Source organism: Salmo trutta, chromosome 7 (assembly GCF_901001165.1).
Source record: "Salmo trutta chromosome 7, fSalTru1.1, whole genome shotgun sequence".
Taxonomy (NCBI): domain Eukaryota; kingdom Metazoa; phylum Chordata; class Actinopteri; order Salmoniformes; family Salmonidae; genus Salmo; species Salmo trutta.
This window is the reverse complement of record NC_042963.1, coordinates 41,785,707-41,800,819: the sequence shown is the minus strand read 5'-3', so window position 1 is coordinate 41,800,819 and position 15,113 is coordinate 41,785,707. Positions and strand designations below refer to the sequence as shown.

Genomic DNA, 15,113 nt, shown 5'->3' with positions numbered 1-15,113 from the left:
CGGTTGTGCGTCTAGAATTCAGCATAGCAAGTTTGTATGAAGGTCTGATTATTCACAGGCAAATAGTAATATGCTCTAAACCGCTCTGGTGACATACAAACTTTGCTGCCCTGATTTCAATTGTCCAGATGGCTGGGAGAACCTAGGTAGCTAGCTAACAGCCATGGAGGAGGGTGAAAGGATAGCAGGCCCAGCTGTCAAAGTGAGAGAGTAGGCTATTCTGGATAGAGCAGGTACTTTGTGTAGTTCCAGTCTTTAGAAGTGAGGACAGAGAACATCATATTCAGTGCTGTTTAATTTGAGTATAATGAAGTCTATTTATTGTGAGGTTTTCTGTCCTCAGATACAGAGAGCTGTGAAAGCCTGTCTGCAGATTAAGAGGTCCCAATGAAGAGCAGCGGTTCTCAGTTGTGGTCCTGGGGACTCAAAGGGGTCCACATTTTTGTTTTGCCTTAGCACTACACAGCTGATTCAAAGGATCAAGTCATCGTCAAGCTTCAAGTGGTATTTATGTATTCCTTTGTGACGGTATCCTTGATATGATCCTGCTATTGTCACATGCTACACATGCACATGTATCTATCTATCCAATGTTATCATGATTTGTTATAAGGGATATTATACTTTAGTAACTCACAATGATCTGGTAATGTAAAAGTCTAATAATGACATTATCTTCTATTGTTTGTCTTCATGTGTCTGTTTTTCAGCATAAAGTACTCTGTAGCCACTTAGTGTGGACACCAGGTGAGCCTACACATACACAGATTCCTGTTGAACAGTCTCTTTAACAACCTTATTTTCTCAATAACAGTCTCTCTTTCACATCATCCCTCTCCCCCTTCTCCCTAAATCCTCTAGGTTGTATCAGCTGTGTTGGTGAACCCCTCCAGCATTTCAACTGGCTGACACAGAGGGCACAGCATGATCATATGTGAGAGGTCACTTGGTCAGATCAACAGGAAGTGTTATTAAAGAGATGCTTTACATTGAAATACACATAGAGATGTAGTAGTCCCAGAGTTAATGATCCAAGGTCAGTTTTGCATTTCACCTCCTGATGATTATGATGACTGACCGTGTTAGAATAAAAAAACAAGGCTTAATCATGCTCTCTTTCTATCCATCTGTCTCTCGTCTGCTGGTATGTTTTGATGTGAGAGAGGAAGCTAGTCCCGTTATCGCCACCACACCCTCTCTTAAGACAACCTTCGGGCCAACTGGGGGCGCAAGGCTGGTTAGGAGACACCATGTAATTGTGATGAAGTGAGAGAATATTAGGGTAGCACTGTAATTCATTAATTATATGCTGTCTTTCCTTTTCTGTCTTCTACACCTCTCTACCCACCTCGTCTTTCTTCCTCTTTTTTTATAATGCACACCATATGTGCATTGCAGTACAGATTGAACTTGTATTTATAATATAATATTACAATTATAATATTTATAATGCATGTATTATGCATTTATAACACCTGGATAATGAACTTTCAATAGTGTTTCACATTCTCCACTGGTTGAAATGAAGTATCTAATTGAAATACTACACCTATCCTGTGTCCTCAGATTAATGCAGATGAAGGGAGTTAGACATGAATACGAAGTGTAATGTACTGTTTTTGTTGTTGCTATATATGAATTACAAATCAGCCTTCACTTAAATCATGTTTCTAGTCTATTGCATAGTTACAATGTGTAATCATTGATGTCCAGGAGCAGGAGTGGTAAACACTGTTGTTGTGTTTACCACTTATTACTGTTTTTGTGTGTATTACAAGTGTATAATTTTAATACATACATGCAGACACAGCATCATTCAAATAGAACCACACCTTTATTTGCCAAGGAAGAGTACATGATCAGTGAATATATTCAATGTACAGGCTACAATGTGGGAATCTCATGCGTGGTAATAACTACATGTATATAGGACTTGCATCCTTAGCACAATAAAGTTATTATATTCTACTTAATCCATGACATTTGAAATTTAACCAACTGGGCAAACACTGGTTGGATAAATGTTGTTTCAACATAATTTCAACAAAATTATATTGAACCAACCATGGAACAGACGTTGAATTGACGTCTGTGCCCAGTGGAAAGTAACTTTCTTTCAGCATGCCTAAACACAAAATCCAAAAGGCGGCTGTTTCAGGTTGACAGCAGAGACACACTTGATGTGACCCTCCTCCAAAGAGGGTAATATAAATTCTACCCTTCTTTTGAGACAAGGCATAGAAAAATATAATTATATTCATTTATTCTCAGTGCTATCAATAGATTGCATACAAAAATGGTCTGAAAATAATCATGTAATTTCCCAGGAAATTGCACATGCTAAATTGGGGTGATTGACCTCTCTGTCTTTAGTTCAACAACATGCTTTTCTCCCCTGCATGTGTGTGATAGGACTTCATAACTGACCAATCAGTTGCGAGCCTTCCGATGTATGAAAAGACATGGACAGCAGCCATCCGATGCTGGCAGAGACAAAGCACATTAGCATGTAAATAGAAGCTCTAATAAATTAGGCCCAGATAAAGCAGCGCTTCGAAGGGGCCAAGACTCATACATATGGAATGGGAGGGGTGAAACAACAACAACACTCCAATAAAACGTGATTAAATATGCAGGGATTTTCACATTGTCGAGTGATTAATGTGTGGACGTGTGTTTGGTACAGCATACGCCAGTGGTTCGTGTTCTTGGAGAGTGGGCCAGCTAAAACTGGGATACACAGAGAGAGCGAGCCATGCACATTCTCTCTTTATAAGTCTCTTCCCTTCTTTCCTATGCGAGCACGGTGCGGGAATGTGAACAGGGCGGGACCAAAGTTGGGGAAAATGTGAACTTATGCAAAAACTCTGCTGTATCACAATGCTATTGACCAATCAAAGCTTACATTACATCCAGCCCCTACTGGATTGGCTGTTGATACCTAGCACTAACTAGCCTGCTTGCTAGCTTGCTAACACCCACATGAGGGCAAAGGTAGAGTGGCTATCCAAAATAACATGTTGTGTGGAAATCCACTGAAGAACTTGGACTGAATAATATACTATTGCACTGATTTCACAGAATGACTCTGCTTTCACAGAATGACTCTCTGCTTTCACAGAATAACTCTCTGCTTTCACAGAATAACTCTCAAACCCCTAGCTCTTAACTGTCAAGATTTTTGAAACCGCAAAACGAACCCATAATGACACAATGGAAGATTTGCAGTGGATATAAAATGATAAAGTAATAGACTGAACACCACAATCACATAAGGAACCCAATTCACTATCCTAGAACACAGTTCTGGAAATGTCAACCTACTTCCGCTGAGAGTATACAGAAAGACGTACGGGTCCGCGGTCAAACTATCACCCCTCATCACTGTCAAACGCTCCCTAAAACACTTCTGCGAGCAGGCCTTTCTAATCGACCTGGCACGGGTATCCTGGAAGGATATTGACCTCATCCCGTCAGTAGAGGATGCCTGGTTGTTCTTTAAAAGTGCTTTCCTCACCATCTTAAATAAGCATGCCCCTTTCAAAAAATGTATAGCTAAGAACAGATATAGCCCTTGGTTCACTCCAGACTTGACTGCCCTTGACCAGCACAAAAACACATTGTGGAGTTGTGCACTAGCATCAAATAGTCCCCGCAATATGCAACTTTTCAGGGAAGTCAGGAACCAATACACACAGTCAGTTAAGAAAGCAAAGAGAAATTTGCCTCCTGCAGCACTAATTCCAAAAAGTGTTTAGACACTGTAAAGTCCATAGAGAATAAGAGTACCTCCTCCCAGCTGCCCACTGCACTGAGGCTAGGAAACACTGTCACCACCGATAAATCCACAATAATCGAGAATTTCAAAAAGCATTTCTCTACGGCTGGCCATGCTTTCCACTTGGTTACCCCAACAGCTCTGCACCCCCCACATCAATTGGCCCAAGCCCCCCCCTCTTCTCCTTCACCGAAATCCAGACAGCTGATGTTCTGAAAGCAAAATCTGGACCCTAAAAATCAGCTTGGCTAGAAAATCTGGACCCTCTCTTCCTAAAATTATCCGCCGCCATTGTTGCAACCCCTATTACTAGTCTGTTCAACCTTTCGTATCGTCTGAGATTCCCAAAGATTGGAAAGCGGCCGCGGTCATCCCCCTCTTCAAAGGGGGAGACACTCTAGACCCAAACTGTTACAGACCTATATCTATCCTACCCTGCCTTTCTAAAGTCTTCGAAAGCCAAGTGAACAAACAGACCACTGACCATTTTGAATCCCACTGTACCTTCTCCGCTATGCAATCTGGTTTCCGAGCTGTTCACGTGTGCACCTCAGCCACGCTCAAGGTCCTAAACAACATCATAACCGCCATCAATAAAAGACAGTACCGTGCAGCCGTCTTCATCGACCTGGCCAAGGCTTTCGACTCTGTCAATCACCGTATTCTTATCGGCAGACTCAACAGACTTGGTTTCTCTAATGACTGCCTCGCCTGGTTCACCAACTACTTCTCAGATAGAGTTCAGTGTGTCAAATCGGAGGGCCTGTTGTCCGGACCTCTGGCAGTCTCTATGGGGGTGCCACAGGGTTCAATTCTCGGGCCAACTCTTTTCTCTGTATATATCAATGATGTTGCTCTTGCTGTGGGTGATTCTTTGATCCACCTCCATGCAGACGACACCATTCTGTATACATCTGGCCCTTCTTTGGACACTGTGTTAACAAACCTCCAAATGAGCTTCAACACCACACAACACTCCTTCCGTGGCCTCTAACTGCTCTTAAATGCTAGAAAAACTAAATGCATGCTGTTCAACCGATCACTGCCCGCACCCGCCCGCCCGACTGGCATCACTACTCTGGACGATTCTGACTTAGAATATGTGGACAAGTATAAATACCTCGGTGTCTGGCTAGACTGTAAACTCTCCTTCCAGACTCACATTAAGCATCTCCAATCCAAAGGTAAATCTAGAATCGGCTTCCTTTTTTGCAACAAAGCCTCCTTCACACATGCTTCCAAACTTACCCTCGTAAAACTGACTATCCTACCGATCCTTGACTTTGGCGATGCCATTTACAAATTAGCCTCCAACACTCTACTCAGCAAATTGGATGCAGTATATCACAGTGCCATCCGTTTTGTAACCAAAGCCCCATATACTACCCACCACTGCGACCTGTCTGCTCTCGTTGGCTGGTCCTCGCTACATATTTGTCGCCAAACTCATTGGCTCCAGGTCATCTATAAGTCTTTGCTAGATATAGCTCCGCCTTATCTCAGCTCACTGGTCACCATAGCAACACCCACCCGTAGCACGTGCTCCAGCAGGTATATCTCACTGGTTATCCCCAAAGCCAGCACATCTTTGGCCTCCTTTCCTTCCAGTTCTCTGCTGCCAATGACTGAAATTAATTGCAAAAATCACTGAAGTTGGAGACTTATATCTCCCTCACTAACTTTAAGCATCAGCTGTCAGAGCAGCTTACCGATCGCTGCAGCTGTACACAGCCCATCTGTAAATAGCCCATCCAACCAACTACCTACCTCATCCCCATATTTGTTTTTGTTTTTCTGCTCTTTTGCACACCAGTATTTCTACTTGCACATCCTCATCTGCACATATATCACTCCAGTGTAAATTGCTACATTTTTATTACTTTGCCACTATTGGCCTATTTATTGCCTTACCTCCTTATTTCATTTGCACACACTGTATACAGATTTTTCTATTGTGTTATTGTATGTTTGTTTATCCCATGTGTAACTCTGTGTTGTTGTTTTTGTCGCACCTCTTTGCTTTATCTTGGCCAGGTCGCAGTTGTAAATGAGAACTTGTTCTCAACTGGCCTACCTGGTTAAATAAAGGTGAAATAAAAATGTTTTAAAAAGTACACTACTACCATGTTAACATGTCCTCTGTAAGTCGGCCCAGCCCACGAAGTGACTATTTACACTCTTTACACAGCATTCTCTGTGTTATCTTGCCATCTCCCATAGTAACACCTCTGAGAAGCAGAGGTTCTGTTGTCTTTACAGGTCTGTAGGTCTGATATCTGATTGGAGGTTAACTTTACAGTAATACTATTTGTCAACAACTCAGATTTTGAATTCAAGCAACTCAGATGTTATAAAAGGTCTTTATTGTCGCTCTCTCTTTCTTTGTTCCTGACCTGTGAGATACCTACTGTATACACTTTCTTTCTCTACGGGCCATGGCTAAAGCCATGGTTTCTATGTCTCTTTCCCTCTCGGATCAGGCTTACAATAATGCCTTGTAATGCTTGTTAATGCTTTGCAACTTAAGCTTTATGCCTTGTATGTGAATCCAGTCATTTTACAAAGTAATTAAATACAATTGTATTTAGAATTCCATTCTCAGACATTTCTTGATAGCCTATTACTGTAACTCAACTATAGTGTCTTGCATAATGCTATTTATGCTATGAAGTCAGATGAGTAATTTAATGGGATAATTGCTTAGTCTTAGTCCCATGTGAGGTGTATATCAAATATTACCACACTACAATCTAGAAGAAAGCTTCTTTGAGTAGTTTGATGTATTTCACTGTGAAACAACACTGACATGGTAACACATCCTCTCATCTATAGGAGCTTGGCTCTTTAGTCTGTCTCAGAGAGAATGACTGCTTAACAGTGTCCATATTAGGACAGCCTCAGTCTCATACTTCTGAGGCAGAGGCTTTCCTAATATGGACACCGTAATGGTTAGACGTTAAACAGTGAAACGCGGTGACAGACTGATTTTTAACACCTTAAAGGTAGACTCAGCGATATGACATAGATGCAGAATGCAAACAGCATAGTGGGTCAATTTCTGCAACAACAAAGAGCATTGAAGTGCAAGGCTCAACTTCTCCACTGTTTTGGTCCCCATGGAACCACGCTGAAACAGCGTGAAACGAACCCGTGCACATGCGCAGACACTGTGACTGAGAGTCTTGCATCTCGCTCATCTCAATATCTGCGGTGCTGCTCGTGGCAATGTCATTTCGATGAGTCTAACTTTAATGCCTTGTTTCTCTCCAATCACACAACACGAAGCCTCCCTTCTTAAACGTTGTATCCCTCCACCGACGGCCTGTTCACAAACTTAACAATGGGAAGTTCTACACGACAAAAGCTTAACGGCGCCACTTACATCACCTGATATATCTCAGGGCCAGACTGTGGAATAGTGTATTTATTTCTGTATATCTTTACATATACACAGGCTGATAGGTTCGTACGGCAGTGCTAACCTCTCTCATACTTGCCCTTAGGACACCCTTTGATCATCATCAGTCAAAGTGACTGCCTCAGTCCTCGCAGGGACAGAGAAAGAGAGAGTGAGAGAGTGATTCTGTCAGACCTGGGCCCTGACAGTAAATCTCAGTAAGACAAAAATAATGGTGTTCCTAAAAAGGTCCAGTTGCCAGGACCACAAATACAATTCCATCTAGACACTGTTGCCCTAGAGCAGTGGTTCCCAAACTTTTTATAGGCCCGTACCCCTTCAAACACTTCCAGGTGTGTACTCCCTCTAGCACCAGGGTCAGCACACTCTCATCCGTTTTTTTGCCATCATTGTAAGCCTACCACACACACACTATACAATACATTTATTAAACATAAGAATGAGTGTGAGTTTTTGTCACAACCTGGCTCGTGGGAAGTGACAAAGAGCTCTTATAGGACCAGGGCACAAATAATAATATAATAGTAATCAATAAGTTAGCTCTTTATTTAACCATCTTATATATAAAACCTTATTGCAAATGGCATCAGTGTCTTAACAGCACAATTTGCCAAGGCAGGATACTCTGAGGGCAGCCCAATCAAGAAATCTGGCTGTGGCTTCTGATTAAAGTCAATTTTCACAGAACCGCTTGTTGCAATTTCGATGAGGCTCTCTTGTTCAGATATCGGTAAGTGGACTGAAGGCAGGGCATGAAAAGGATAACAAATCCAGTTGTTTGTGCCATCCGTTTCGGGAAAGTACCTGCGTAATTGCGCACCCAACTCGCTCAGGTGCTTCGCTATATCACATTTGACATTGTCCGTAAGCTTGAGTTCATTGGCACACAAAAAATCATACAATGATGGAAATACCTGTGAGTTGTCCTTGTTAATGCAGACAGAGAAGAGCTCCAACTTCTTAATCATAGCCTCAATTTTGTCCCGCATATTGAATAGAGTTGTGGAGAGTCCCTGTAATCCTAGATTCAGATCCTTCAGGCGAGAAAAAACGTCACCCAGATAGGCCAGTCGTGTGAGAAACTCGTCATCATGCAAGTGGTCAGACAAGTGAAAATTATGGTCAGTAAAGAAAACTCTAAACTCGTCTCTCAATTCAAAAAAATTTGTCAATACTTTGCCCCTTGATAACCAGCGCACTTCTGTATGTTGTAAAAGCATTACATGGTCGCTGCCCATATCATTGCATAGTGCAGAAAATACACGAGAGTTCAGAGGCCTTGCTTTAACAAAGTGAACCATTTTCACTGTAATGTCCAAAAAGTATTTCACGCTGTCAGGCATTCCCTTGGCAGCAAGAGCCTCTCGGTGGATGCTGCAGTGTACCCAAGTGGTGTCGGGAGCAACTGCTTTCATGTGCGTTACTACTCCACTATGTCTCCCTGTCATGACTTTTGAGCCATCAATACAGATACCAACATGAGCAGCAGCTACGTTTGGCTACATACGGACCGTTAGTGGAATTCCCGTGAGAGAGTAACGGTTAAAGTGATTTGATGTTAATTATTTGACTAGGCTACTTGTATTTGACATTGTTATTTCACTGAACACTAGATGGTTTAATTTTATTTTTGGCAGTGAAACAAGGCTACTCAGGCGAGAAAATGTATAGCCTCGTTGGAAATGTATAGCCCTGTTGGAAAATAGAAATGGACTGTTAGAAAATGTGAAGAAAAAAAAAATCTGTATTTTTTTTAATGTGAATCACATTTTTATTTGGCGTACCTCCGACGGCATTGCGCGTACCCCTGGGGAATACTTGAATACCCCAGTTTGGGAATACCTGCCCTGGAGCACACAAAAAAGATACATACCCTCAGACTAAACATCAGCGCCACAGGTAAGTTCCACAAAGCTGTGAATGATCTAAGAGACAAGGCAAGAAGGGCCAACTATGCCATCAAAAGGAACATAAAATTCGACATACCAATTAGAATCTGGCCAAAAATACTTGAATCAGTTATAGAACCCCTTACCCTTTATAGTTGTGAGGTATGAGATCCGCTAACCAACCAAGAATTCACAAAAGGAGACAAACACCAAATTGAGACTCTGCATGCAGAATTCTGCAAAAATATCCTCCTTGTACAACGTAAAACACCAAATAATGCATGCAGAGCAGAATTAGGCAAATACCAGATAAATTATCAAAATCCAGAAAAGAGCCATTAATTTACATCTACACGTTCCGCTAGCGGAACGATTGCTCCAATTTCCAATGATGGGCGGGGCGCGAAATTCAAACTCCTCTAAATCCGAAAACTTACACTTTTCAAACATATGACTATTTTACAGCTATTTAAAGACAAGACTCTCCTTTATCTAACCAAACTGTCCGATTTCAAAAAGGCTTTACAGCGAAAGCAAAACATTAGATTATGTCAGCAGAGTACCCAGCCAGAAATAATCACACAGCCATTTTTCAAGCTAGCATATCATGTCACATAAACCCAAACCATATCTAAATGCAGCACTAACCTTTGATGATCTTCATCAGATGACACACCTAGGACATTGTGTTATACAATACATGCATGTCTGTTCAATCAAGTTCATATTTATATCAAAAAACAGCTTTTTACATTAGCATGTGACGTTCAGAACTAGCATTCCCACCGAACACTTCCGGTGATTTTACTAAATTACTCACGATAAACGTTCACAAAAAGCATAACAATTATTTTAAGAATTATAGATACAGAACTCCTCTATGCACTCGATATGTCCGATTTTAAAATAGCTTTTCGGATGAAGCACATTTTGCAATAATGTAAGTACATAGCCCGGCGTTACAGGGCTAGCTATTTAGACACCCTGCAAGTTTAGCCTTCACCAAAATCACATTTCCTATAAGAAAAATGTTCTTACCTTGCTTGTTCTTCATCAGAATACACTGCCAGGACTTCTACTTCAATAACAAATGTAGGTTTGGTCCCAAATAATCCATCGTTATATCCAAACAGCGACGTTTTGTTCGTGCGTTCTAGACACTATCCCAACGCTAAATCTCGGCCACGAGCATGACGCAAAATATGACAAAAAATTTCTAAATATTCCATTACCGTACTTCGAAGCATGTCAACCGCTGTTTAAAACCAATATTTATGCAATTTATCTCGTAGAGAAGCGATAATATTCCGACCGGGAATCTGCCTGTCTGTAAACTGAGGAAAAAACCGAAAGCCGGGGGCGGGGCGTGTCACGCGCCTAAGGCTTAGACCATTGAGTGACCACTTAGCTTTTGCCTTCCTGTGCTTCAGCCAGGGCTTTGAATTACGTCATTCCTGTTTTTCCCGGGCTATGAGACCTCATTGGAGACGTGTGAATTGTCAAGTAAGAGCAGAGATCCTTTGTAAACGATAGAGATAATAAAGAAGGGCAAGAAATGTTCAGACAGGGTACTTCCTGAACAGAAGCATCTCAGGTTTTTGCCTGCCATAGGAGTTCTGTTATACTCACAGACACCATTCAAACAGTTTCAGAAACTTTGGAGTGTTTTCTCTCCAAAGCTAATAATTATATGCATATTCCAGTTTCTGGGCAGGACTAATAATCAGATTAAATCGGGTACGTTTTTTATCCAGCCGTGAAAATACTGCCCCCTAGCCATAACAGGTTAAAGGAAGGGATTTCCAAACCTTCCATAACAAAGCCATCACCTACAGAGAGATGAACCTGGAGAAGAGTCCCTTAAGCAAGCTGGTCCTGGGACTCTGTTCACAAACACAAACAGACCCCACAGAGCCCCAGGACAGCAACACAATTAGACCCAACCAAATCATGAGAAAACAAAAAGATAATTACTTGACACATTGGAAAGAATTTATAAAAATACAGAGCAAACTAGAATAATATTTGGCCCTAAACAGAGAGTACACAGAGGCAGAATACCTGACCACTGTGACTGACCCAAAATTAAGGAAAGCTTTGACTATGTACAGACTCAGTGAGCATAGCATTGCAATTGAGAAAGGCCTCCGTAGGCAGACCTAGCTCTCAAGAGAAGACAGGCTATGTGCACACTGCCCACAAAATGAGGTGGAAACAGCTGCACTTCCTAACTTCCTGCCAAATGTATGACAATATTAGAGACACATTTCCCTGAGATTACACAGACCGACAAAGAATTCGAAAACAAATCCAATCTTGATAAACTCCCATATCTGCTGGGTGCAATCACAGCAGCAAGATATGTGACCTGTTGGCGGCCAGTGAAGAACAAACACAATTGTAAATACAACCCATATTTATGTTTATTTATTTTCCCTTTTGTACTTTAACTATTTGCACATTGTTGCAACACTGTATATAGACATTTGAAATGTATTTTTTCTTTTGGAACTTTTGTGGGTGTAATGTTTAATGTTTATTTCACTAAGTGTTTATTATCTATTTCACTTGCTTTGACAATGTAAACATATGTTTCTCATGCCAATAAAGCCCTTACATTTAAATTGAATTGAGAGAGAGACAGAGAGAGAGAGATCATTACAACACTGTATATAGACATAATATGACATTTGAAACGTCTTTAATCCTTTGGAACTTTCGTAAGTGTAATGTTTACTGTTCATTTTTATTGTTTATTTCACTAAGTGTTTTTTATCTATTTCACTTGCTTTGGCAATGTAAACATATGTTTCTCATGCCAATAAAGCCCTTACATTTAAATTGAAATTGAATTGAGAGAGACAGAGAGAGAGAGAGGGAGAGAGATTGAGAGAGAGAGAGAGAACGCTGGTCCCAATCATAATAACAAAGTACAATTCATTCAGGTGACTTGGCGTCGTGATCACAGAAAGAGACATACTGTAACCTTATAATTAACAAGGAATGCATGAGACCTGCCAGCCTTAACCACACTCAACGTTCCCTGCTTGTTTCTTCTGTGCTGTGGTTCAAAGATAAGCAGTGAGTCTGTGAAACGGACAACTGCCACCTCAAAGCTGCACACTAGAAATGAGTATGCATAGCATATGGCCCACGGGTGTCTGCCAAGACCATTCATCAACACCATGGCAAAGCATGACAGAAATCCATAGGCTCGGGTCCATCCATGCAAACATTGTGTAAGTAGATCTGTGACTCTCGTCTCAGGGAAGGGTTGGCGGGGGAGATGTGTTGGTACGGTGGATTTCCAATCAAATGTTGAGAAGCTGTCAGATATGAGATATCCTTTCCTTCAGTCCTCCTAGCACTGCATTCTCCAAGCCAGCCCTGACACACTATTAGCAGGCCTGTATGCCTCTGTCAATGAATGGGCAGTACTTAAGAGGACACCAAACCTCAGATAAGGCTTAAATCAAGAGAGAGAGGCTAGCATGGAGACAAAGACAGTAAAGGTCCTCACTCACTTTTTCACACTGTGATGAGCACTAAAACGGAGAAGCTTCTTCCCGTCTCTCGCTCTTTTCTCTCTGTTCATTCACTCTCCCCCGCCCCCCTCCACCAACTGTCCTGCTCCCAGAAACACCCTTCGTCCTTCGCATGTATGCGTCAGCATCCTAGAGTGCCATCGACTCTTCTTGGATCCCTTTTGTCACATTTGTGCACGTCATTTTCAACTTGGCCTGATGCACAAAGACTGGTGGAAGTCACATTGACTAGACAGCAGATAGTAAGCACTTGACAAGGCACAGTTAACACACACACACACACACACACACACACACACACACACACACACACACACACACACACACACACACACACACACACACACACACACACACACACACACACACTGAAGGTTAATGTCAATGTTATGTATTTCATGTAAACAAAATAGCTCCTCATCATCATTATGTTACATTACAGTATCATTCATCTCAATAACATGCACTAGATTATGGTGACGGACGAGTAATTAGCAAATCATTAACAAACTGAGTTTGGTTCAATGGTTTACTTGTTATTAAAGCGTTTTCTAATTGGGGTTTGGTAACAAATCATGTTGCAAGGGAAGGCAACGATGCATAATGACAATGTCACTGTTTAAGGAAAATGTAATGATGTAGGCACGATGGGAATTCAAATTCAACTGACAAAACCCCCTAGCAGCCTCCCATGACCCCATTTCCATAATAATATGCTTCCCTAACTCATGTCACTGCATAACCCATTCACAGACGCCAACTGCTTTAGTGTCTATTGACGATAGTATCTTCTGGCTGGGGGCGTTTTGTTAAGATCCCCAAAGCTCATTCTGAACGTAAAAACGCATCGCTTACATTATGGTTTTGGAAACAAACGTATTTTTCGTTTCAGCAAGAAATAATTTTCCAAAAAACAAAAGGTTCAATTACTACACACCTTTATAGGGTAAGGGTTAGTATCCCACACGGCCATGTTACATCGCTTGTTATGGAAGACACACGGAAGATAGGCAGCCACCTGTGCTAATTAGCTATCTAGCGTGCTCCGAACACCTGTGTGTAAGCGTAACATGGGAGGAAGTGTAGTTCGTCAGCTGGAGGCACACAGCTTGTGGATCTGTGCCAAACTGCTACAGTAAGTGTATCTTTTTATTTGAGCGATTCTATCAGACTGATATGAAAGATAAGTGGAATATCAGCATACCGTTTCGCAAGCGATGATTATTGACGTTTCTAAACGTTTGAACACAGCATCGGAATTGTAGTTCACGCACAGCTAACCGTGGGTGAAGCTAACCACTGAAAACCCTAGGGATAATAAGAAGGGTTTGGAATGCTAGTCACTGCTCTGACATTCATGTATGGATGTGTGTTTCTGTGTGTTTGTAGGGTATATACAAACAGTCTACGCTCAATTTCCATGAAGAAACAGGATAAATAGTTTCCCCTTTGTTTTCTTTCCCCACATGTATATTTTCCTTGCATTCAGATGACAAAACAACAGCTCATTCCAGATCACACAGCTGTACATACATGGATTTTTTGAAATTTAAATGACATCCTAATGAAAACAAATAACACACATGAATACTTCCACATAGCAAGACCCATGTGAACAGATCAGCTTTCCACTTTGCGGTTTGCCAGGCTTTTGCCAAGGGGGGAGAGAGAGGAGGAAATGAGATACATGGGAAAAAACAACACCGCAGGGCAAGGACAAACTGTTTACCTTGTAGACCAGCGTGATGACCTGACGCAGTTTGAGCCGGTGGAAAACACAGACGTCGTAGAGGGCCGACACGGCCAGCACCGTCACCCCCTGCTCCTTCCACAGCATGCTGCAGGCGGCGCAGCCCAGGCTGCCCAGAAGCCAGGCCCCCAGCCTGCAGGGCCCCGCAGAGCCCCCTCGCAGGGTGCAGTGACGTACGTAGCACAGCAGCGACAGCAGGAAGAACAGAGCAGCGCCCACGTCTGCCCGGCCAACCACGCCCGCCACTGCCTCTGTGTGAATGGGGTGCGAGGCAAACAATAACCCAGCTAGGAGGCTCCACAGGCCCCCTCCAAGCAGCAGGCGGGCCAACCAGGTGAAGAGGGCTGTGACTGCCCCATGGAGGCCCACATTGACTAGGTGGTAGCCCCAGGGCTCCAAGCCACCCAGGGCATGGTTGAGGCGGAAGGAGAGGGTACACAGGGGCCGGTAAGACTTGTGGCTGCCGCTGTGGGTGAGCAGGGTGCCCCAGAAGTCATCGTAGAAGATGTTGATCCACGGGGTCTCTGGGAGCAGGTCCTGATTGGTTTTGATCGCACGGCTGTGGGGAGAAGGACAACACAGGGGTTAGAAGGTGTATGTGTAATGATCCTCATGCTTGTGGATAACCTGATCAAGAGCAACGCCACCATGGTACTTGGGTATTTTCAGTCAATTCAATCAATTCAGTCGTCACTGTACTATGACATTCAGTAGAACTGCAAGGACTGAAAGA

General features: G+C 42.4%; 1 protein-coding gene across 1 annotated transcript in view; it reads right to left on the bottom strand.

Moving 5' to 3' along the window:
• LOC115197416 (protein O-mannosyl-transferase TMTC2) overlaps window positions 1-15,113 on the bottom strand; it is a 180,374-nt gene that overhangs the window by 80,166 nt on the left and 85,095 nt on the right. The window contains exon 2 of the mRNA XM_029758920.1: window positions 14,360-14,939. Within this exon, the coding sequence (XP_029614780.1) occupies window positions 14,360-14,939 (580 nt within the window). The remainder of the gene's footprint in view (window positions 1-14,359; window positions 14,940-15,113) is intronic.